The sequence below is a fragment of the Poecilia formosa genome, unplaced genomic scaffold, assembly GCF_000485575.1.
Source record: "Poecilia formosa unplaced genomic scaffold, Poecilia_formosa-5.1.2 Scaffold261, whole genome shotgun sequence".
Lineage (NCBI taxonomy): Eukaryota > Metazoa > Chordata > Actinopteri > Cyprinodontiformes > Poeciliidae > Poecilia > Poecilia formosa.
This window is the reverse complement of record NW_006800200.1, coordinates 912,759-930,244: the sequence shown is the minus strand read 5'-3', so window position 1 is coordinate 930,244 and position 17,486 is coordinate 912,759. Positions and strand designations below refer to the sequence as shown.

The 17,486-nt window shown below is 41.3% G+C and overlaps 1 protein-coding gene across 1 annotated transcript; it reads left to right on the top strand.

The window, feature by feature from the left end:
• The first annotated feature begins 324 nt into the window (after positions 1–324).
• LOC103150740 (protein FAM63B-like) lies at positions 325–16,446 on the top strand. Its single transcript, XM_007570470.2, has 9 exons — positions 325–1,306; positions 1,521–1,578; positions 3,713–3,777; positions 8,574–8,732; positions 9,395–9,497; positions 10,518–10,660; positions 11,666–11,839; positions 12,263–12,460; positions 12,857–16,446. The coding sequence occupies exons 1-9, from the start codon at positions 422–424 to the stop codon at positions 13,040–13,042; spliced, it is 1,971 nt and encodes a 656-aa protein (XP_007570532.1). The 5' UTR covers positions 325–421; the 3' UTR covers positions 13,043–16,446.
• Positions 16,447–17,486: the final 1,040 nt, after the last annotated feature.

Here is a 17,486-nt window from a genome sequence, read left to right as displayed (position 1 = left end):
TGAGTTGCTTGCCACTATTTTTGCTTCACATGCAACCAGTGAACTTGAACAGCACACGAAGCTCCTGTAATGTTACATTAGAGTGGAGTCACAAAATGGGCACACAATATTCTTCGGCATGCAGCCAGCAGCTTTAATGGGCCGACACGTGGCTAATTAAACCTCATACTTTAATATCATATTTCTGTTTGAAAATAACACGTCGAAACGTAACACGTTTATTTAGAGTTCACACGATGGGTATGTAGCATCCGAACTAACAGTAGCGAGTTTGCAGAATACGAGCGGAACTGAACGCATCACCCAGTCGTTGGTTTTCTACTCTGATGACGTCACTTGCAGAGTTGTCATGGCGTCGTCGAGGCTGAAGCTACCGTTGCAGTGTTGCTAAAAAAAATCTGTCGATAGCCTTTAAACCGAAATGGAGAAAAATGCAAACCTGCATCGAGACACTGAGGTGACCGCTGTGTGTGGCTCTATTGCGGGCGAAATGGGCGAGGTTTCGGTCGCGGGCGAAGTGAGAGGAGCAGTCGACAAATTAAAGAATAGTGAAGCTCCCCTCAGTACTTTGGATAACGTTCCTTGTGATACCAGCGCCTCAAATGCTAGTTCTCCGAGCTGCGATGGATGTGTGCAGAGCGCAGTGCCGGAGGTTATCGAAGTCCCCCCTGTGCAGGAGGATCCGGAGGAGAACGCCGAGGCGAGCCCGTCGCTGTTGAGGTGCGAGGACCAGGTTAGTAACGGGATGGGACATGACTCGGAGCAGGTAGCAGAAGACAGCCAGGGAGGTGCCTCAAAGTTAGTAAACAACAAAGCCGACAGCCTGTCCTCATCTCCCGCTGGAGACAGCATACATGCGAAGGCTGAGCTTCCAGCCTGTGGAGAAAGTGAGCAGGCAAAACTTGCCAAACCGACTGCTCTGTGTCCGGACAGCGCGAACGCAGCGGACGGCAAATCTGGACAGTCCGATCACACCTTATCGGAAGGACTGCCGAGTGGGAGTGACCCCGACCCCAGCCTCGGTGGAGAGTCCCGGAGCATAGATTCACTCGAGTCGTTCTCCAATCTCAACTCGTGTCCAAGCTCGGAGGGACTGGACGACAGGGGACTGGCCTTGGCCTTGCAGAGCGAGTACGCCTCCGACGGGACAAAGACCTCCTGCGCCAAGGACCGAGCCGCTGGCCAGTCCATATACCACATTAAGTGGATCAAATGGAGGGAGGAAAACACGCCGATCATCACTCAAAACGAGAATGGACCCTGTCCATTACTGGCAATCATGAATGTTCTTCTGCTTGCTTGGAAGGTAAACGCTCACATTTGTTCTATCAAGCACTCCACACTTCAGCACCAGATGACGTTTTATTACAACATATCAATACAGGATGTATGCATTCAAGACGTGTGTATTCGGTGCAATTTCGCCCAGCAAAACGTATTTGGGTTAGTCTTTTAGGCGAGATTTTTTTATGTAATGTGCAGGAAATCATGAACAGCTGGTGTACATTCTTCTCTTTCAGGTTAAAATACCACCTATGATGGAAATTATAACTGCTGAGCAACTGATGGAGTATCTTGGTAAGTGTTTGCAGCTATGTTACTGAAGATCAACATATTTGTTGCTCCAAAGAATTAGAAAAAAATGCCTTGTTGAATCTTTTATGTAGAGATGCGCCAGTCAACCCCCCCAGAGATCAGAGTTGGCCAGTTTTCTCTTGATCATCTCTGATCAGTGATTGGCAGGTCAAATAGTATGAAATCAGAAACTGGGCCATCCTCAGCGCCTCAACGAGATGAAGCACAATTTGAACTTAAAGATCTGTACATAATTTGTCAACTATGTAGCGCAAACAGCTAGAGAAGTACCAGAATTAGTGTGAGGATCAGCCACTTGATTGGGAGGTCAAATACTGAGAATTCAGATTCTAGTAAATTTTTTTGTTGTTGCATCTTTTATTTGTTTTAGTCTAAGAGGAAACAAAAATTGGAATCAATCAAACCACTTAGAAATCGTAAAGCGTTTACCTGCCCAGAAGAGTCTGATTGGTGCATCTCTATTTTTTTTAATCCAGGTAATGTCACTGAAACCGGGCTTATTCTGTTTGCCCTGTGCAAAACATCTTTGAGGAACGTTTTGCACAATTAGCTCACTGTAGGTTTTTTGGGGGCCAAAGTGTAGCCTGCACGATCACATACTTATATTCTCAGTTGTCCACGAACTCCCTGCCAATATGTTTCAACATCCTGGTGAATATTCTCATGTTTCATGCTCATACTAGTTGGCGGTTGCGCACTTTAAAGGCACAAGTTGGTCATCTGACTCAACTATGTATGTATTTATTTATTTACGTATCCTCACTGTCCATCCAGAGGAACAACTTTATTCCCCTCAGGGATATTAAGGAGTCGCACAGTTCAATATTCCAGAGTCGACAGAGGAAGCAACCGCAGCGGGGGAATCCCCCCATGAACTTCTTCTGCTGCTGTAAGGGAAATTGGAGCCATGTCTTCTGCCTGGCAGTGTCCTGCCCCTCTTTACTAAAACAGTTTTCGGTGTCCAGGAGTCGTGTCTAAACAGCTGCGTTTCTGCCAATGTTTTCTTCCAGCGTTAGGAGTACAATATATTTTAATAAATGAAGCGTTTTTAATAATTCAGCAGCATATTTTTTCCCTGACTTGTTTGTGTCCTTTAGCTAGCTAACATGACTCATCTCTATGAATCTCCCTGGAGAAAACTGGTGTGACTGTGGAGAGCTATCCGTGGTTTTAATTTCTCCACCAAATGTGAGGATTTGTTTTTGCAAGAGGGCGGAAATATTTGCATTTATTTACTGTACTTTACACAAAGACTTTAGTAGCTTTCAGAAACTTCTGGATTACTTCTAACCTCTCCTGTCGCCCCAGAGACTCAGGAGGAAGGGATATAATTCTCCCCTAGTAAAATCTGTATCTTTGGTGACGGCCTGAAAAAAGACGAGTCCATGGGTCTGTTCAAACATCTTGTGAAATAAAAGCTCCTGTTGCTTAACACAGCTAGAGTTCATTAGCTTTACTGATGCAACAGATTTATTTCTGTTTAGTTGGTGATGTGCAAGTTTAACTCTCTTGAAGTAAGTAGCCTCTTTTTCCGTACTGGTTGCTACTCTCAGGGTACTCTTCTCCTTCTAGGTGCCTGAGTGAGTGAGATTCCAATGTTAGCGATTTTTTCCATGCACAGATGTTTTCAGCCATGTGGATTTGATGACTGGAGGTGTATGGTATTCATCTGAGTAATTCTCTGGAAAAGCATGAGTTGACAGTGCAGTGTGATGCTTTTGCCAACTCCTAATTAAATTAATGACTCTCAGTGAGATGTCACGAAGCATGCTCACACCAGATATTTGGAAGGAGCTGGCTGAAGCAATGTGAAAGGAGATTCTGTGAGATGATTGCGTGCTGCTGTTAGCTAGGTGATCTCGTGGAAATTACCGATGTAAAAGCCATCCTGACGCAAAGCTTAGCTGATATGGCTCTATAGAGAACCGCATTTGAGCCTGAATGCTTCCTTGGGAAACGGCTGTCCAATGCGACATACTTGTGCCTTTAAAGTGCGCAACCGCCAACTAGCATGATAAACAATCCGAAGCATCGAACAGATTCTGCTCCTAAACAAATGATTTTCTTGAGTGTCAGTCAAGATTGAATCAGCATCTGTTGACTTTTTCTTTTGCAGGCGACTACATCCTGGAAACCAAACCTAAGGAGATATCAGAGGTTCAGCGGCTGAACTATGAACAAGTAAGATCTGCCTTATAACTGCAGTTTGTGCCTTATAACTGGACAAACTACAGTTATAAGGCACAATAAAATCTATACATTTTGCATTTAAGATGAAAATGCAAACCGCTTTTCTCTGAATGGATAAATTTTTTTGATCCATTCAGATTTTTTTTTTTCTAAAAATTATAATGCAAAAAAAAGAAAAACAAACATACTGCGAGTCCTTTAATAGAGGTAGTAGTAGTTATAAAACTAACAACATGAAAGATTTACAGCATTATGCCCATTTACACTTCAAAGCATAAGCCCTAACCGTTATCTGATTTCTATTTAAGTGCATGGAAGTAAATGATGTTGGTTGTTGCATTTATTGACTAAAAATAGTGGAGGTTATTAGTTTTGATGCATTTATTGAATAGGGAAAAATAATTTAGTATTTGACTAAAAAAAGCTGATTTTAAGGCTGATGTTGGTGCATCTCGAGCTGCTTTGCTTTTGTTTCGTGTCACTGATGCACTCAGAGTATCCGAGCTATTTTCATGTTCTCCCTTAAATATTTCCCTATGCGTACAACAAAGTGATTGGTCCGATGTAGCTGTATGCTCAAAACAATGCGGGTCTGCACATTTGCATGGAGCGAGCCTGGGTCAGCGGCCGCTCAGGAACATGGAAATAAGCAGGAGCTGATTGGAGGCCGTGTGAAGCTGCAGCGGAGCGTCTTCCTGCTCCTCTGCAGGTTACATAAGACGACTCTTGCAAGTCTCGGGGAACAACAGGGGTTAGTAGTGTCAGATTGTGTTGTTTCACATAGTGGTGGATGCTTGGAGACGCATGGCTGGGTTCAGCTACCAGCTATTACTGAGAGTGTGTGCGTGTGTGTGTGTGTTTGTGTGCTTGTGTGTTTGGCTTACCATGAAAGGCACTTAGAGATGGAGCTCCAGCTTCTCGCTTCCTCCCATCTCTGTGGCGGCCTGCCTACGGTGTGGGAGGGGCCCCGCCTTTTTTCCCCCTCTTGCGTGGCAGCGCTGGAGCACATCTGTGAATGATTTCAAGCCCGTCAGTTACAGACGACTAAAAGTAATGTGCAGTTTCCTCTTGGAAGCTCGGGCTTTCTAAATTTAAGCCGAGGTGGAACGGAATCTCTTAAATAAATCGGCGGTGGCCCTCAGCATGCGGAGCTATAGTAAGGGAGGGGCCTGACTTCAGGCTGCCTTGTTATTATGGTTGTCTAATGACGGGTCGGGGAGCTGTTTTACATGTGGGTGTCGTCATGTCCGTTGGCCATCTGTCAGCGGTGCGGTTAGTTCACACAGAGCATTCGGACAGTGCTGCGGGCAGACCTCAGGGAAACAGGAATGTCGGTCAAACAAATTGGATTGTCCTCCTGACATGTTGGGCGGGAATATTTTGTGACTTTCTAATGAGCTGTAAAACACAAGTTTTCACTCTTCTGTGGAAAAGCAAACACTATAACAGAAGTAGTTCTATTTATAACTTCAGCTTGAACAAAAAAAAAAAAATCTCATCCGTCACGTGACTGAGTTTGGATTAAAATAGCAGTTGCCTGGTTGCTCTTTAGCTTTTGTTAAATATTTACCGAGGAGAGCAGAGGAAGTGAGCGTGTAGTTTAGTTCGGTTTTGTCTCACTGGACCCGGCTCAACAAGGTGATTCATCCATGATGACTGTTCAGTCACTGGAAGAAACAGGCTAACGTATTTAGGAAACAGTGTTTTTCTTTTATTCCCAGTGCGTAATCGCTCCTTGCAGTGTGGAGTTTTGCACACGACTGTTAAATAATCCTGCTTTTTATTTCAAAATACACGATATCCCACCATTTGTGTCAAAGTGAGTTCACAGACGGGGGCCGGGGGGTTTATGGTAAGATACAATGGGAATCACGTAAGGGGAAAACGTTAAAGATTCAGTAAAAAGAATAAAAGCAGCGTCGTTCATCAAATCCGTATGAAGGAACAGTTTCACTGTGTGGAGAGAAACGGATTGATCTGCTGTTGGAGTTGGGTTCATGGTGTGCATGAGCAGTCTCACTTAAACTATTACAATAAACTAACTATAAAAATTCACAATATATTGGAAATGGGCCAGCTGCATGGAAATTTAGTTATATCAACTTCAAAAGCATGGAATTAGATTGATGTATTGATGTGTGAATAAGGCCAAATGTTGTAATAACAACACACTCAAAGCAGTAACTAAGTCAAAACTTCAACAAAATCTATACATTTTGCATTTAAGATGAAAAACCGTCTTTGTCTGTAAAAATGTTTTACCAAAAACGCCTCAAAAAGCCTAGTTTTAGCTTCACCTGCTTTAAATTATGTTAAAAAATATATATATATATCAAAATATATCAGCTTTGCACTATAGCTATGGTTAGCCACAGTGAAAGAAAGGCCCGAGCTTTTCACATATTGATGTTAGAAGTATTGTTTAGCTGAAGATGCAACCTTTGCTACAAATGATCAAGCATCCATTACAGGAATGCTATTTTGTTGCATTTTAAGCAACACAATGATATTTTCTTATTTACAAAAATAAATAAATTATTTGGTTATTTAAACTTTATGAAAACTCTACAGAATGTGCCAGTTTGTTTTACCTGAACAATTGATCAAATAATCCATGACTAAAATAATCATTAGTTGCAGCCATAATGTTTTCCACAAAACAGTGAAAGTTTCCTATTTCTGATGGTGAGAAGTTGACTCTCACAACGCTGTAAACGCGCCGATCAGCACTCAAATCGAGAACGGACCCAATCATGAATGTCCTTCTGCTTGCTTGGACGGTAAACGCTCACATTTGTTCTATCAAGCACTCCACACTTCAGCACCAGATGACGTTTTATCACAACGTATCAATACAGGATGTATGCATTCAAGACGTGTGTATTCGGGGCAATTTCGCCCAGCAAAATGTATTTGGGTTAGTCTTTTAGGCGAGGTTTTTGATCTAATGGTCTTTTCAGCTGCTAATGAGTTGCTATCCCATTACAGTATTGATCAGTATTGATCAAACGTGGTCCAAGGAAGGAAATAGCGGACGGGTAACAGGGTCATGGTCAAAGCTCATTCTGCTAGTCTAATTGATACATATGGGAAGCAACGTTGGGCTCGGGTTGCTGAAGTAGTTAATGCTGGTTCTGTCAGAAAGCTGTGAGAATGCACAGTTCATCTCAGCTTGTTGAATATGGGGGACAAACCCTCAGAGCACTGAGGGTGGATGATAGCTTTGGCCTTTTGCTTGCAAGCTAATTCTCCCTGACACAAAGCAAAAAACGGTTCAGGAATAGTCTGAGGAGCACAACGAGTTTGACATGTTGACTTGACCTCCAAATTCCCCATGCGTCAATCCAATCGAGCATCTGGGGAATGTGCCGGATAAACAAGTCCGACCCATCGCTGCCCCAACTCACATCTCCCGTGATTTAAAGGATCTGCTGCTGCTGACATCTTGGACCCAGATATGACCGCACACATTCAGGGCGGCTCGTTCAGTTCATGCCGCGACTGCAGCTGTTTTTGCTGCAAAACAGGGAGACTTAAGAGGCATGTGGCCATAACGGTGTGCTCTTTTATAAGTGATGATTTAATGTGAGAACTGATTCTCAGTTTACATGGGATTGTTTTAACTAGGACAATAAGGATCAGAAAAGCAGCTATTGTAGAAAATGTCACTGGAAACTTATCGTAGTTGAGAAACAGTATGGGGAGTAAGGCCTTGACTTTCAAACTGGAGAAGAACCTGAGAAAGCTTTAGGTGCTAATATAGCTGTGTTGAAGTGCGTCCATGTTGAGCCGGGATGATTCAGCACTAATCAGCTGATCTCTCAAAACTAGAAAGTAGAAAGAAATCCGGAATATAAGATCTATGGACTGTATATCAATATGGGATCTGTGCAGCACCTGATGCTTCTGAGCTAAATATGAAATATTAGTTGCTGAGTCTGTTTCAGTAAATATCTGTTTGAAACATCATTTTAACGAGCTCACAATAATATAAGACTCATTAAACTCAATCGCATTTTAGTTGAACAAGAAGTTATGTGACACTTCTATTACTAATTTATGATGATTTTGTAAGAAGCTTCAAAAACTGAGTAGTTCTCAATCTTCATTGTACAAAACTATATAATGACTTAATCCGTTTCATCCATCTTAAAAACCAGACATGCTTTCTGCATACTTGAGGCGTCGGGGTCATTCCTCTTGAGTGTGCCTTCTGTAAAGTTGAATCAGTGGACATTGGGCTGTCAGGGATCAGCTGCAGGCCCGGTCTGGACCTCAGGGTTCAGCCGGAGCCAGCTGGGACATTTTGCTCTGGGCGTGAAAACAACAACGAGTGGGTTTCTGTGGGTTCTCAGGTGTGACGCTTTTGTGTTTGCAGATCACGGAGGTCCGCTAAAATGTGGTGTTCTAAATAAAAAAAATAAGGGATAAATTCTAGTTAAATGTAAAGTGTTTGGCCACTAATTAAAAAGATATATTTTCCTCATATATGTTTTAATGTGCTCGGTAGCAAGAGCATATATTGAAAAAAGAATAAATTAAAAACTTAACCGAAAAAAATCCTTCCTCACTTCCTCCTTCACAAGTTTTACTTATTAATTTCTGCAAATTATGTAGATTTGAAAGACTTTTATGTGTAATTTTCACTTTTACAAGGCCTCACTCGGCTGAAAAAATGAAAACAAATAAATAAAAAAGCGGTTTCTTTGCTCGGACGTGTTTAGTTAACATACCTGCTTTTGAAAATCTTTATTAATTTCTGTTCTTTTTTTCTGTTTCTTTTTCAGAACATGAGCGACGCCATGGCGGTGCTGCACAAGCTGCAGACGGGTCTGGACGTAAACGTGAAGTTCACAGGCGTGCGAGTGTTTGAGTACACCCCAGAATGCATTGTGTTCGACCTTCTCGACATCCCTCTTTACCACGGCTGGCTTGTTGACCCCCAGGTGCGGCCGATCTTTTCGCTCCTGAACTCCAACCCAAAGACCTCTGGGTGTTCTTCAAGATCTAGTGCGCTGCTAACGAATTAATGGTGAATTGTTCACGACAGTAAAAGATGAAGAGGAAAAGAAAATGTTAACACAGAGCACCAGATCTTTAAAAAGTGAACACTGCAGCAAATCTTTTGCAATTAATAATAGAATGTCATAATAATAAAAATGTATTACTGAAAGTCATGTTCTTAGGAGATAACACACAGGTTGCACATAATCCACTTTTTTTATTGATTTCAAGCTAAATCTGCCATTAAAATACAAAGTTAAAGATGGTACATAGTCCGTAGTTCAGACCAGATGCTAATCTGAATTTATGTACTTTTCTTCCCCAGCAAGTTACTTTACATCCTAACAATTATCTAATTAAACACCAGTAGGTTTTAATATCACCTGCAGCGTCTATAGCTGGATGAAATAAAAGCCTTCAGGAGTAAATAAGTAAAGTTTGAGGACCTCAGATTAAATCTAGCAAAGTAAAAACATTTAAGCGTTTGTTTAGCGTTTCTTTCCTAAATCTTCCATAAAGCAGCTTTTTAACGCCCGTTGGTTGGCATCCTTGTTTTTGCTGAAGGTCTTTTCTCACGCTTCCTTTTTATTATCTGTGTTTGCAGATGCACGACATTGTGAAGGCAGTGGGCAACTGCAGCTACAACCAGCTGGTGGAGAAGATAATATCCTGCAAACAGTCAGACAACAGCGAGCTGGCAGGGGAAGGTGAACACTTGCTTCCTGGCCACTTTCTGACTCTCTATCTCTTGGCTTTACTCCACGCAGAAACACTCTGCATAGAAGTGCAGGCCTAATGTAATAGATCCTTATGTGACTTTTAAAATATTTATTTTGCTCTTTGTTTTCTTTGCCAACATCAGAAGTTTTCTACCAGATATTTGCTCATTCAGCTCAAGTCGCTCCCAGCAGGACTGAAAGAAAACATTTTGATGCTTAGTCGGCGACGTACCGATAAAAGATGCTTCCTCTTTTCTATTGTCGTTCCACATTTCTGGTCCTTCCTTTGATGACTAATGTAGCATTGAAGGTACCCATCACTTAAACTTTGGCAAATCCCTTCAAATGGGATTATAGCAACTTGTTAGGGGAGAGAGTGACTCTTTCCTGACTGGGTTCCACACAAGTAAAAGGTTTGGTTCTAGTGAACAGGCTGTGATTTTTTTTCTTTCATGGCCATTTGCAGTTCATTTCTGTAGAGGGCTCCTACTCAGTTTGGAAACTTGAATCTTAAAGTATTTTGAAATAGAGTCCAGATCAGTGGTGTCCGAAGTTGGTCCGGCATCCTGCATGTTCTAGTTCTCTCCCTGGTTTAACACCTGGATCCAATAATGGCTCATTAGAGGCCTAAGAAGAACATTGACATGCTGAGGAGGTTGTTGATACCAGCAGGGATAGAATAAAACAGGCAGGATGTGTCCTTTCAGGACCGACTTTGGGCACCGCTGGTCTAGATAAATATAGAAAAGGAAAATAGAGTATGGAAAAGTATTGTATTTATTCTTTTCTGTGTTCATATTTGCTGCTTATCTAAACTGTTAAAATAAACGTCTTTGTATTCTGTAAATTTGCACTGCTGACACTATAAAGTGTTTATTAGTAAGTAATTGGACTGTGTGTAGACTAGTCTGCTATATCATCTTAAATGATCAAAACAAAAATATTTAATATATTACAGATTTCTTGTGATTTTTAAGACTGTGTGCTTTCCTCTGTGTTTCGTCACAGGCATCGTGGCAGAGCAGTTTCTCAGCAGTACGGCCACTCAGCTGACGTACCACGGCTTGTGTGAGCTCACCTCCACTGTGCAGGAGGGAGAGCTCTGTGTCTTTTTCAGGAACAACCACTTCAGCACCATGATCAAATACAAGGTAAACAAGTGCCAGCAACTTATTTGGATACAACCTGTGGTGACAGTTTGGCGTTTAGGTTGGGATTAGTGGACTGCTAAACGGACACAAAGTGAGTGTTTTCTTTCCCTTTAACGCTTGTATTTTCCACATGTTTCAAATCAAGAGATATATTTCACAAAGTAACCGGAATAAATTAATTACAGTAAGTTAGTAGGAAAGCTTGGGTGGCACAACCACTTTAGGGGCAGTTACTTAGTTTGGATGCATTCCTGCCCTTAATAAGTTAGCTTAGCATTTATAAACAACATTTTGCTTTTACTCAAGTTAGCATTGTCTGACATTACATTGTTTTCATGCTCTGAAACTTTTTCACAGTACTGTGGGTCAGACATATGATGGTTTGTTCAGGTTGTGTTCAGGTTGGTCCAGTTGTGTTGTGCCTTTTCCCGGGTCGTCATATGGATACTTGTAAACGTTAATTTATCTGCTCACCTCATCTCTTTGTCAGTGTAATAAAAATGTATCCACCTGCACTGATAACTGAAGGCTTATTTAGGAGGCTTCTGTCGGACGTGTAGCGTAAGTTAGCAAGTTTTCCTCTTTCTCATGTTTCTTTCTTCCACTGAAGTTGTCTGGTATGTTATCAATGCTACTATAAACTGTAAAAGTGATGAGTGTTCTGCTCTGATGTGCAGCTGGGACCCAGAGAGTGACTAATATTTAGACCAATTTCCAGAAACATGTGTCCCATCTGTAACGGTTCCCAGCTAGCTTGACACATCTGCGGTTGCAACAGACCTTTCCTGTTATCTACAGGAGGGAAGTGGCTCTGCAGTTGTTTCCAGCGCAAGCAAAGCACGGTGTGTGTGTGTATGTTACGATAACAGTCGCACAAAGCTTCAGGACCGCTTTGTGCTCTTCTAATCACTTTTTGGAAACTGTATGTGTCTGTACAGTCAGTAGAAAAATAAATGACGGCATTCTGGAGTATTTCTAACCACTTTGGCTCCAATTTCTTCCCAGGGTCAGCTGTACCTTCTGGTTACAGACCAGGGCTTCCTGACGGAGGAGAAGGTCGTCTGGGAGAGTCTGCACAACGTGGATGGAGACGGAAACTTCTGTGATTCAGAGTTCAGGTTGCGGCCTCCGTCCGATCCAGAGACGGTCTACCGTGGACAGCAGGATCAGATAGACCAGGTCTGATCGGTTCCGGCCCGACTCGTGAAAACCTAACCAGGAGTTTGTCAAGTATTTACAAGGATAACTGAGTAAAAACTTGAATTCTGAATCAGTAGCAAACCAACAGCATTCAGAGACAGAAAAAAGCAGAGTGTGAATTGGAGAATCATTACACAAACATAAGTAATATCATCTGCAGTTCTACTACCATATAGGACCCATAACTACTGGCTATTTAATACATTTCCTAATAAATACATACAATAAATAAGTCACGCGAAATAAAAATATGAAATATTTGTCTATTATTGCCCTGTTACTTCCCAAAAGAAATAATGGGACCAAAAATCTTTTGTTTGCAGCAGATATGACACACATTACACGGTGTATTTGTAGAAAACATAAAGTAAGTTTATGCTTCTGTTTGTTTGTTTTTTTTAGGACTATCTGATGGCGCTCTCCCTGCAGCAGGAGCAGCAAAGCCAGGACCTGCAGTGGGAGCAGCTCCCCGAAGGCATCAGTGACCTGGAGCTGGCCAAGAAGCTTCAGGAGGAGGAGGACCGACGAGCGTCGCAATACTACCAGGAGCAAGAGCAGGAGCAAGCAGCGGCTGCAGCGGCTGCACAGGCACAAGCACAGGTAGAGATGGCAGGAGGCTCCAGGGAGACGGAGATGGGAGGGAGGAACTGATGAAGCTGCACCGAATGTGGGATTTAATCAATTTACAGCTGGGTTCTTGAGTCTAACTCCATGTTTGTATCAAAGATTTTGATTTGGTGTGAACAGATGTGTAACGTATGAATTAGATGCTTTTAGTTTCACAATTTAAAATTTGTTGGGAATTAAAAATGTTAGGAAACGTATTTTAGATTACCCATAGTGTGCTTTTGAATTATTTTCGTAATCTACCTAACCTTAAGCTCAAACGTAAGTTTGCTTGAGCTTAAAGTCACAAACCACCTTTAGTTCTTTTTTTATTAAGTTAAATTAAATCTGCTTCTAAATCTGTAAACCTGCGCTCTCCTGTCTGCGCAGGAGCCGGTTGAAGGAAGTGAGGTGGACAGAGGAGGAGCTCCAGCAAGCGCAGCAGCAGCAGCAGCACCTGGGGCCGGCGCCGCACCTGCAGGCGGTTCCACATCCAGCCCGGGAAAACAGTCATCAGGTGGGGAGCGCAAAGCCAAGAAGGAATCGAAAGAAAAAGACAAGTGTGTTATTTTGTAACACACAGCGTGTGAGCGTGCGTATGTGTGCGTTTTCTTATCTGTGTGAAAGAGACGGCACCGGTCTCCCTGCGAACCGGACAGACGGCGTGCGGCCGCCACAGGACGACAACGACGGAGAGACGTTACTAACAGAGGACTGGTTGTTCCCAAAAGCCACTGGTGCCTGTTTTCCTCAATCCTCAGTGGAGCCTGAGCGTCGGAGGAAGGGACACTACAGCTACAGCAACTGGTCTTTCACAGAGCTGGCCAAACTTTGTTACAAGTCGCTCGCTGCACCGCTGATACGCGCCGCAGGTTCAAATTTACCTGGGGCGGGCGGTGTGTTTTATAGAAAACGATAAAAATCCACACTTTTTTTTTTGTTTGTTTTTGTTTTTTTTTTTTCAAACGCAACTTATTTCATTTCGTTTTTCACTCGTGCAGCTTATAAGCTTTTTTGTAGGCAGCAATATTTACAAAACATAGTTTGAAAGATTTGCTTTTTTTTATTATTATTATTATTAAGTAAGCTGTTGATGCCAAGATACAAGTTTTGTTTATTTATCAGTTACACAGGTAGCTTTTTGGGAGTATTTTTTTGTTTTGTAAGCCGAAAAGGGATTTTATTTTGATCTTGCCTGTTGGGAATCAGCTCTTGCACCACTTGTGTCCCTTCTGAAACACTGCACACTAAGGGTTAATAATGCCAGATAGCTGCCAGACACTGTAGCTGTGTAATAAGACGTTATGACCACAGCTCGCTCTGTTCAGATTTGCCTTACCAGAGTATGGCATCGTTGTATTCTGCTCTGTCCGAATGTGAACGAGTGCTTTGCATGATGTGACAGTGTGTGGCGTGCGTTCACTCAGCACCGTGGTTCTGACGAGTTTCAGCTTGGAAATACTCTGTTTTGTTGTAGGTGAGCTACACCGTCTTTCACAGATTAGGTTTTAGTTTTTAGTTTGAGTGCAAAAGGCTCTTCTCGTTTTTCTGTCTGGACGTCGGCTTCCTGACGAGATGCTGGGCCTTTCCTGATGACTCTGACCGATAACGAAACGATCCTGCTATTTCCTCCGGGCCCCAGTAATCAGTCAGTACAAAGAATCTAATTACTTAGAGTAATTATGTTTTTTCTTTAAAAAAAACATTTCTAAAGTATCACATAATCTTTTTTCTACAAATACAGAACCGTGACCCTTGCAGAAAAGTTTCTATAATCAGAGCAACAAACAATCTCAATGGATTAATGATTATAGATAATTATTTATGTCAGTAATGTAATTCAAAACATTACATTACTGTAATGTTTATTACACGAATGTGACATATTATAAGATTTTATTTTTGGTAAATTTGATCATTTTGGCTTCCATCCAATCGAAACCCAATCCTCAGTTTCTCAATAACTCATCATTTCAGTAAGAACAATAAACATATGTTCTTACTACAAACATAATTTTTTATATATATTTTTTTGCTTTAGCTCTGGTGTTGCTCTGCAACCAGGCTGTGAAAAAGAATCAGCAAAATAGAGTAAATGCTGTATTTTTCTAAATTACTACAATTAAAGTTGTAATTTGTGGACGTGAATGAAACAAACCCGGGTTTAAATCCAGATGTGTGATTGGATCAGGCAGACGTTTCAGCTCAGACTGCAGCACTGACAGCCGACTCGGTTTCAGATTCATCCAGCTGGCTTTGTGTCACATTTCCCCTTCTTTGCATGACTTTGCTCTGCAGCATTTCTTAGGACTGATTATGTGTAAGATTTGTAGAGTTTAGGCCTAAGTGTTGAAATTCACAAACAGAGCAGTCACGGGAGGAACAGGGTGCGTAATTCTCCACGCTGAAATTCTTTGGCATCGTGTTTCAGTTTGGAAGCATTTCTCTGCAATGCTGAGCATTCAACCACGTGATGTGCATGTTTAACCTGTTGCGATCGTTTGACGGGGTTTAGCTGGTTGTTTGTGCCATTATCGCACCTTGGGACTGCCTCCAGAGACATTTTTCTATGTATACATTCCAGCTGGATGCCTTGACGCGAGCGCTCTGTCGTCACAGAGGGTCTTTGCAGCGCTTGTGAAACGGTCTGTTATTTTCTTGATTGAAAACAGATTCTCTATTAGGACAGGAGGATTAGACGAAGGCAGCAGGCGACCCGACTGTGTGGGGAAACCTTTGTTTTTTTTGTTTTTATGAGCTCTGTGTGGTGGCACGCTGTTGGCTGTGTTTCTGAGACAATCCATACATATTTTCCACAACAGAACTACTCTCAGGCCCTTTTTTTACCAAGGGACATATCCTCACGTGTCTTTTCTAGCGCGTACGCTTTTTAACGGCACAGTTCCTCGGCCTGCAGTCGCTTTCTCAGTCACGGCTTTTTAGTACTTGTATATGTATAAACGCAGAACTTTTGACACTTTGAAGAATTGAACATGTCACTCTTAAGTTTTGATCCACACACTAAAACCAATGAACTGGCTGCCCAAATAAAGACCACAGGCTTAAATAACATTAGGTGTGCGCACTTTTCATAGAATTTTTTTTGTTTGTTTGTTTAGTTTTTTTTGTGCAAACGTAATTGTTTTGAGGTTGTTTTTTTTTTTTTTCTTCATGTGTCTCGGCCAATTAGCTGAACACGTTATTAAACATTCCAGTGGGTTTAGAGCAACGAAACAGGACTAAGGGAAATCTGGATTGTTTTATGTCGGTTTGAACGTGTGAAGTGACATTATTACAAACATACTTCCTTGCTTTAGCTTGATATTCCTGGTCACTATTACCTGAATCTGACGTTTCAAGTGTTTGCTTCATCCTGGGTTCTTATGATGAAATAATCAGAGGGATATTGTGTGTTCTGTGTCTCATAGTGGATTCTTGTATGCTTTGTAAAAGTGACGGTGGGGTAAATGCTGTAAAATTAGTATTTTGACAAGGTGATCGTGGAACACATGTATATATTTTTTTGCGATTGGTTTTGCACTGTTACATAAATATGCACTAACGCGAAAAGAAACATACCTCATTTTCTATTGAACATTAATTGTTCAAGAGTGCTATTGTTTTTTTTTTGTTTTTGTTTTTTTTGTGGGGTACCTTTAAAAAACAAAATAAGATGTAAAAGAAAAACAACATGGCCAATTTGTTTCTAATGTTGCTTGCAGCTGAGTAATTATTAATTGTAAAAGTCTGAAAAGGGCTGTTTCGGCTCAGATGAGAAAGTTTGTCAGAAAGGTAACACCTGTTCAACACAACTTGCTGCAATTTAATACACTACTCAGGTTAGTGGTACATCTGTCTTAAGCCTACCAATGTACATGATTGAGGAGCAACACATCGCTTATAGATGATGAGTTTTGTATCATAAGGAAGTAGAGAAAAGATGTTGAAGGTAACAATCTAGAGTTTGATTCTATTAGCGGAAAAAAAAATAGTTAAAGGGCAAATGTCATCACATTTGCAAATAAAAAAGTGAGCACTGAGGAGCAGACATGATGTTACGTTTATGCCAAACTTGGGCATAAATTAATGTTCTCCCCAAAAAGTAATGACAGCAAAGTTTAAGTTTATAAAGTCAAAGTGTTATATTGTGAGGAGTTAGTAGAAGTGTTGTCTGAGAGCAGTGGTTTGAAGACCTAACTGTCTGGCACACTGTGGAGGGATTTAAAAGCACTTTGTCAGGAGTTCAGCCTGCCTGTAATAAACAACAGCATCAAATTACCACTTGTGAAAAGGCCAGTTGTTGGAAACACTAAAATTCTGCCCACATTCAGATGTTGTAATTTCTGCTCCAATTCTGACCAGCATTGTTTATCTCCAGAGTAGCCTACTTTACTTTAATAAGTGTAGTGATTGTCCAAGTTCCTCTTCCCTCCACACACAGGCTATGTGACTTGTTAAGTTGTTCTGAATCTTTAACTCTGTCTACATTACGTTTTCCTGTGGAAACATGTTTGTCCCTAAAAATTCACTTCAAGCTAACGCTAAATGCTTGAATCTTTAACTCTGTCTACATTACGTTTTCCTGTGGAAACATGTTTGGCCCTAAAAATTCACTTCAGGCTAACGCTAAATGCTAGATGGAAAGAAAGTTATAATACTAATATACAGACAGGTTGTAGTTACACTTAAACACTTCTTTATTTGGTGTAATAAGAAACCAATTAACACAACTAAAGCTAATTATAGTGGCTAAATCTACATGTGGAGAACACAAAAAAGCTGATCAACTTTATGCTCACAAACAACAGCTTGAGCCACATCAGTGGTCTGGCTTTAGAGGCTGTTATGACTCTAAAGTATGATGATATTTGCCCTTTAAAAAGTCAGTAGGTGTACTTCTAATTTAGGTAGTAATGTTTCAGTCCTGGTCCATAATTTCACTACATAATGTTCTCACAGAAGAGTGATGTGCTTAAACTGAAATGCAGAATGGCAAAGGTTTGCTTTTTAACGAGCGAGC

Bases quoted from the DNA above. Each gene is read 5' to 3' on its own strand.
- LOC103150740 (XM_007570470.2), top strand. From the start codon at position 422: ATGGAGAAAAATGCAAACCTGCATCGAGACACTGAGGTGACCGCTGTG. The intron at 3,778-8,573 runs GTAAGATCTGCC...TTTCTTTTTCAG, and splicing joins AGCGGCTGAACTATGAACAA to AACATGAGCGACGCCATGGC. The intron at 12,461-12,856 runs GTAGAGATGGCA...CTGTCTGCGCAG, and splicing joins CTGCACAGGCACAAGCACAG to GAGCCGGTTGAAGGAAGTGA.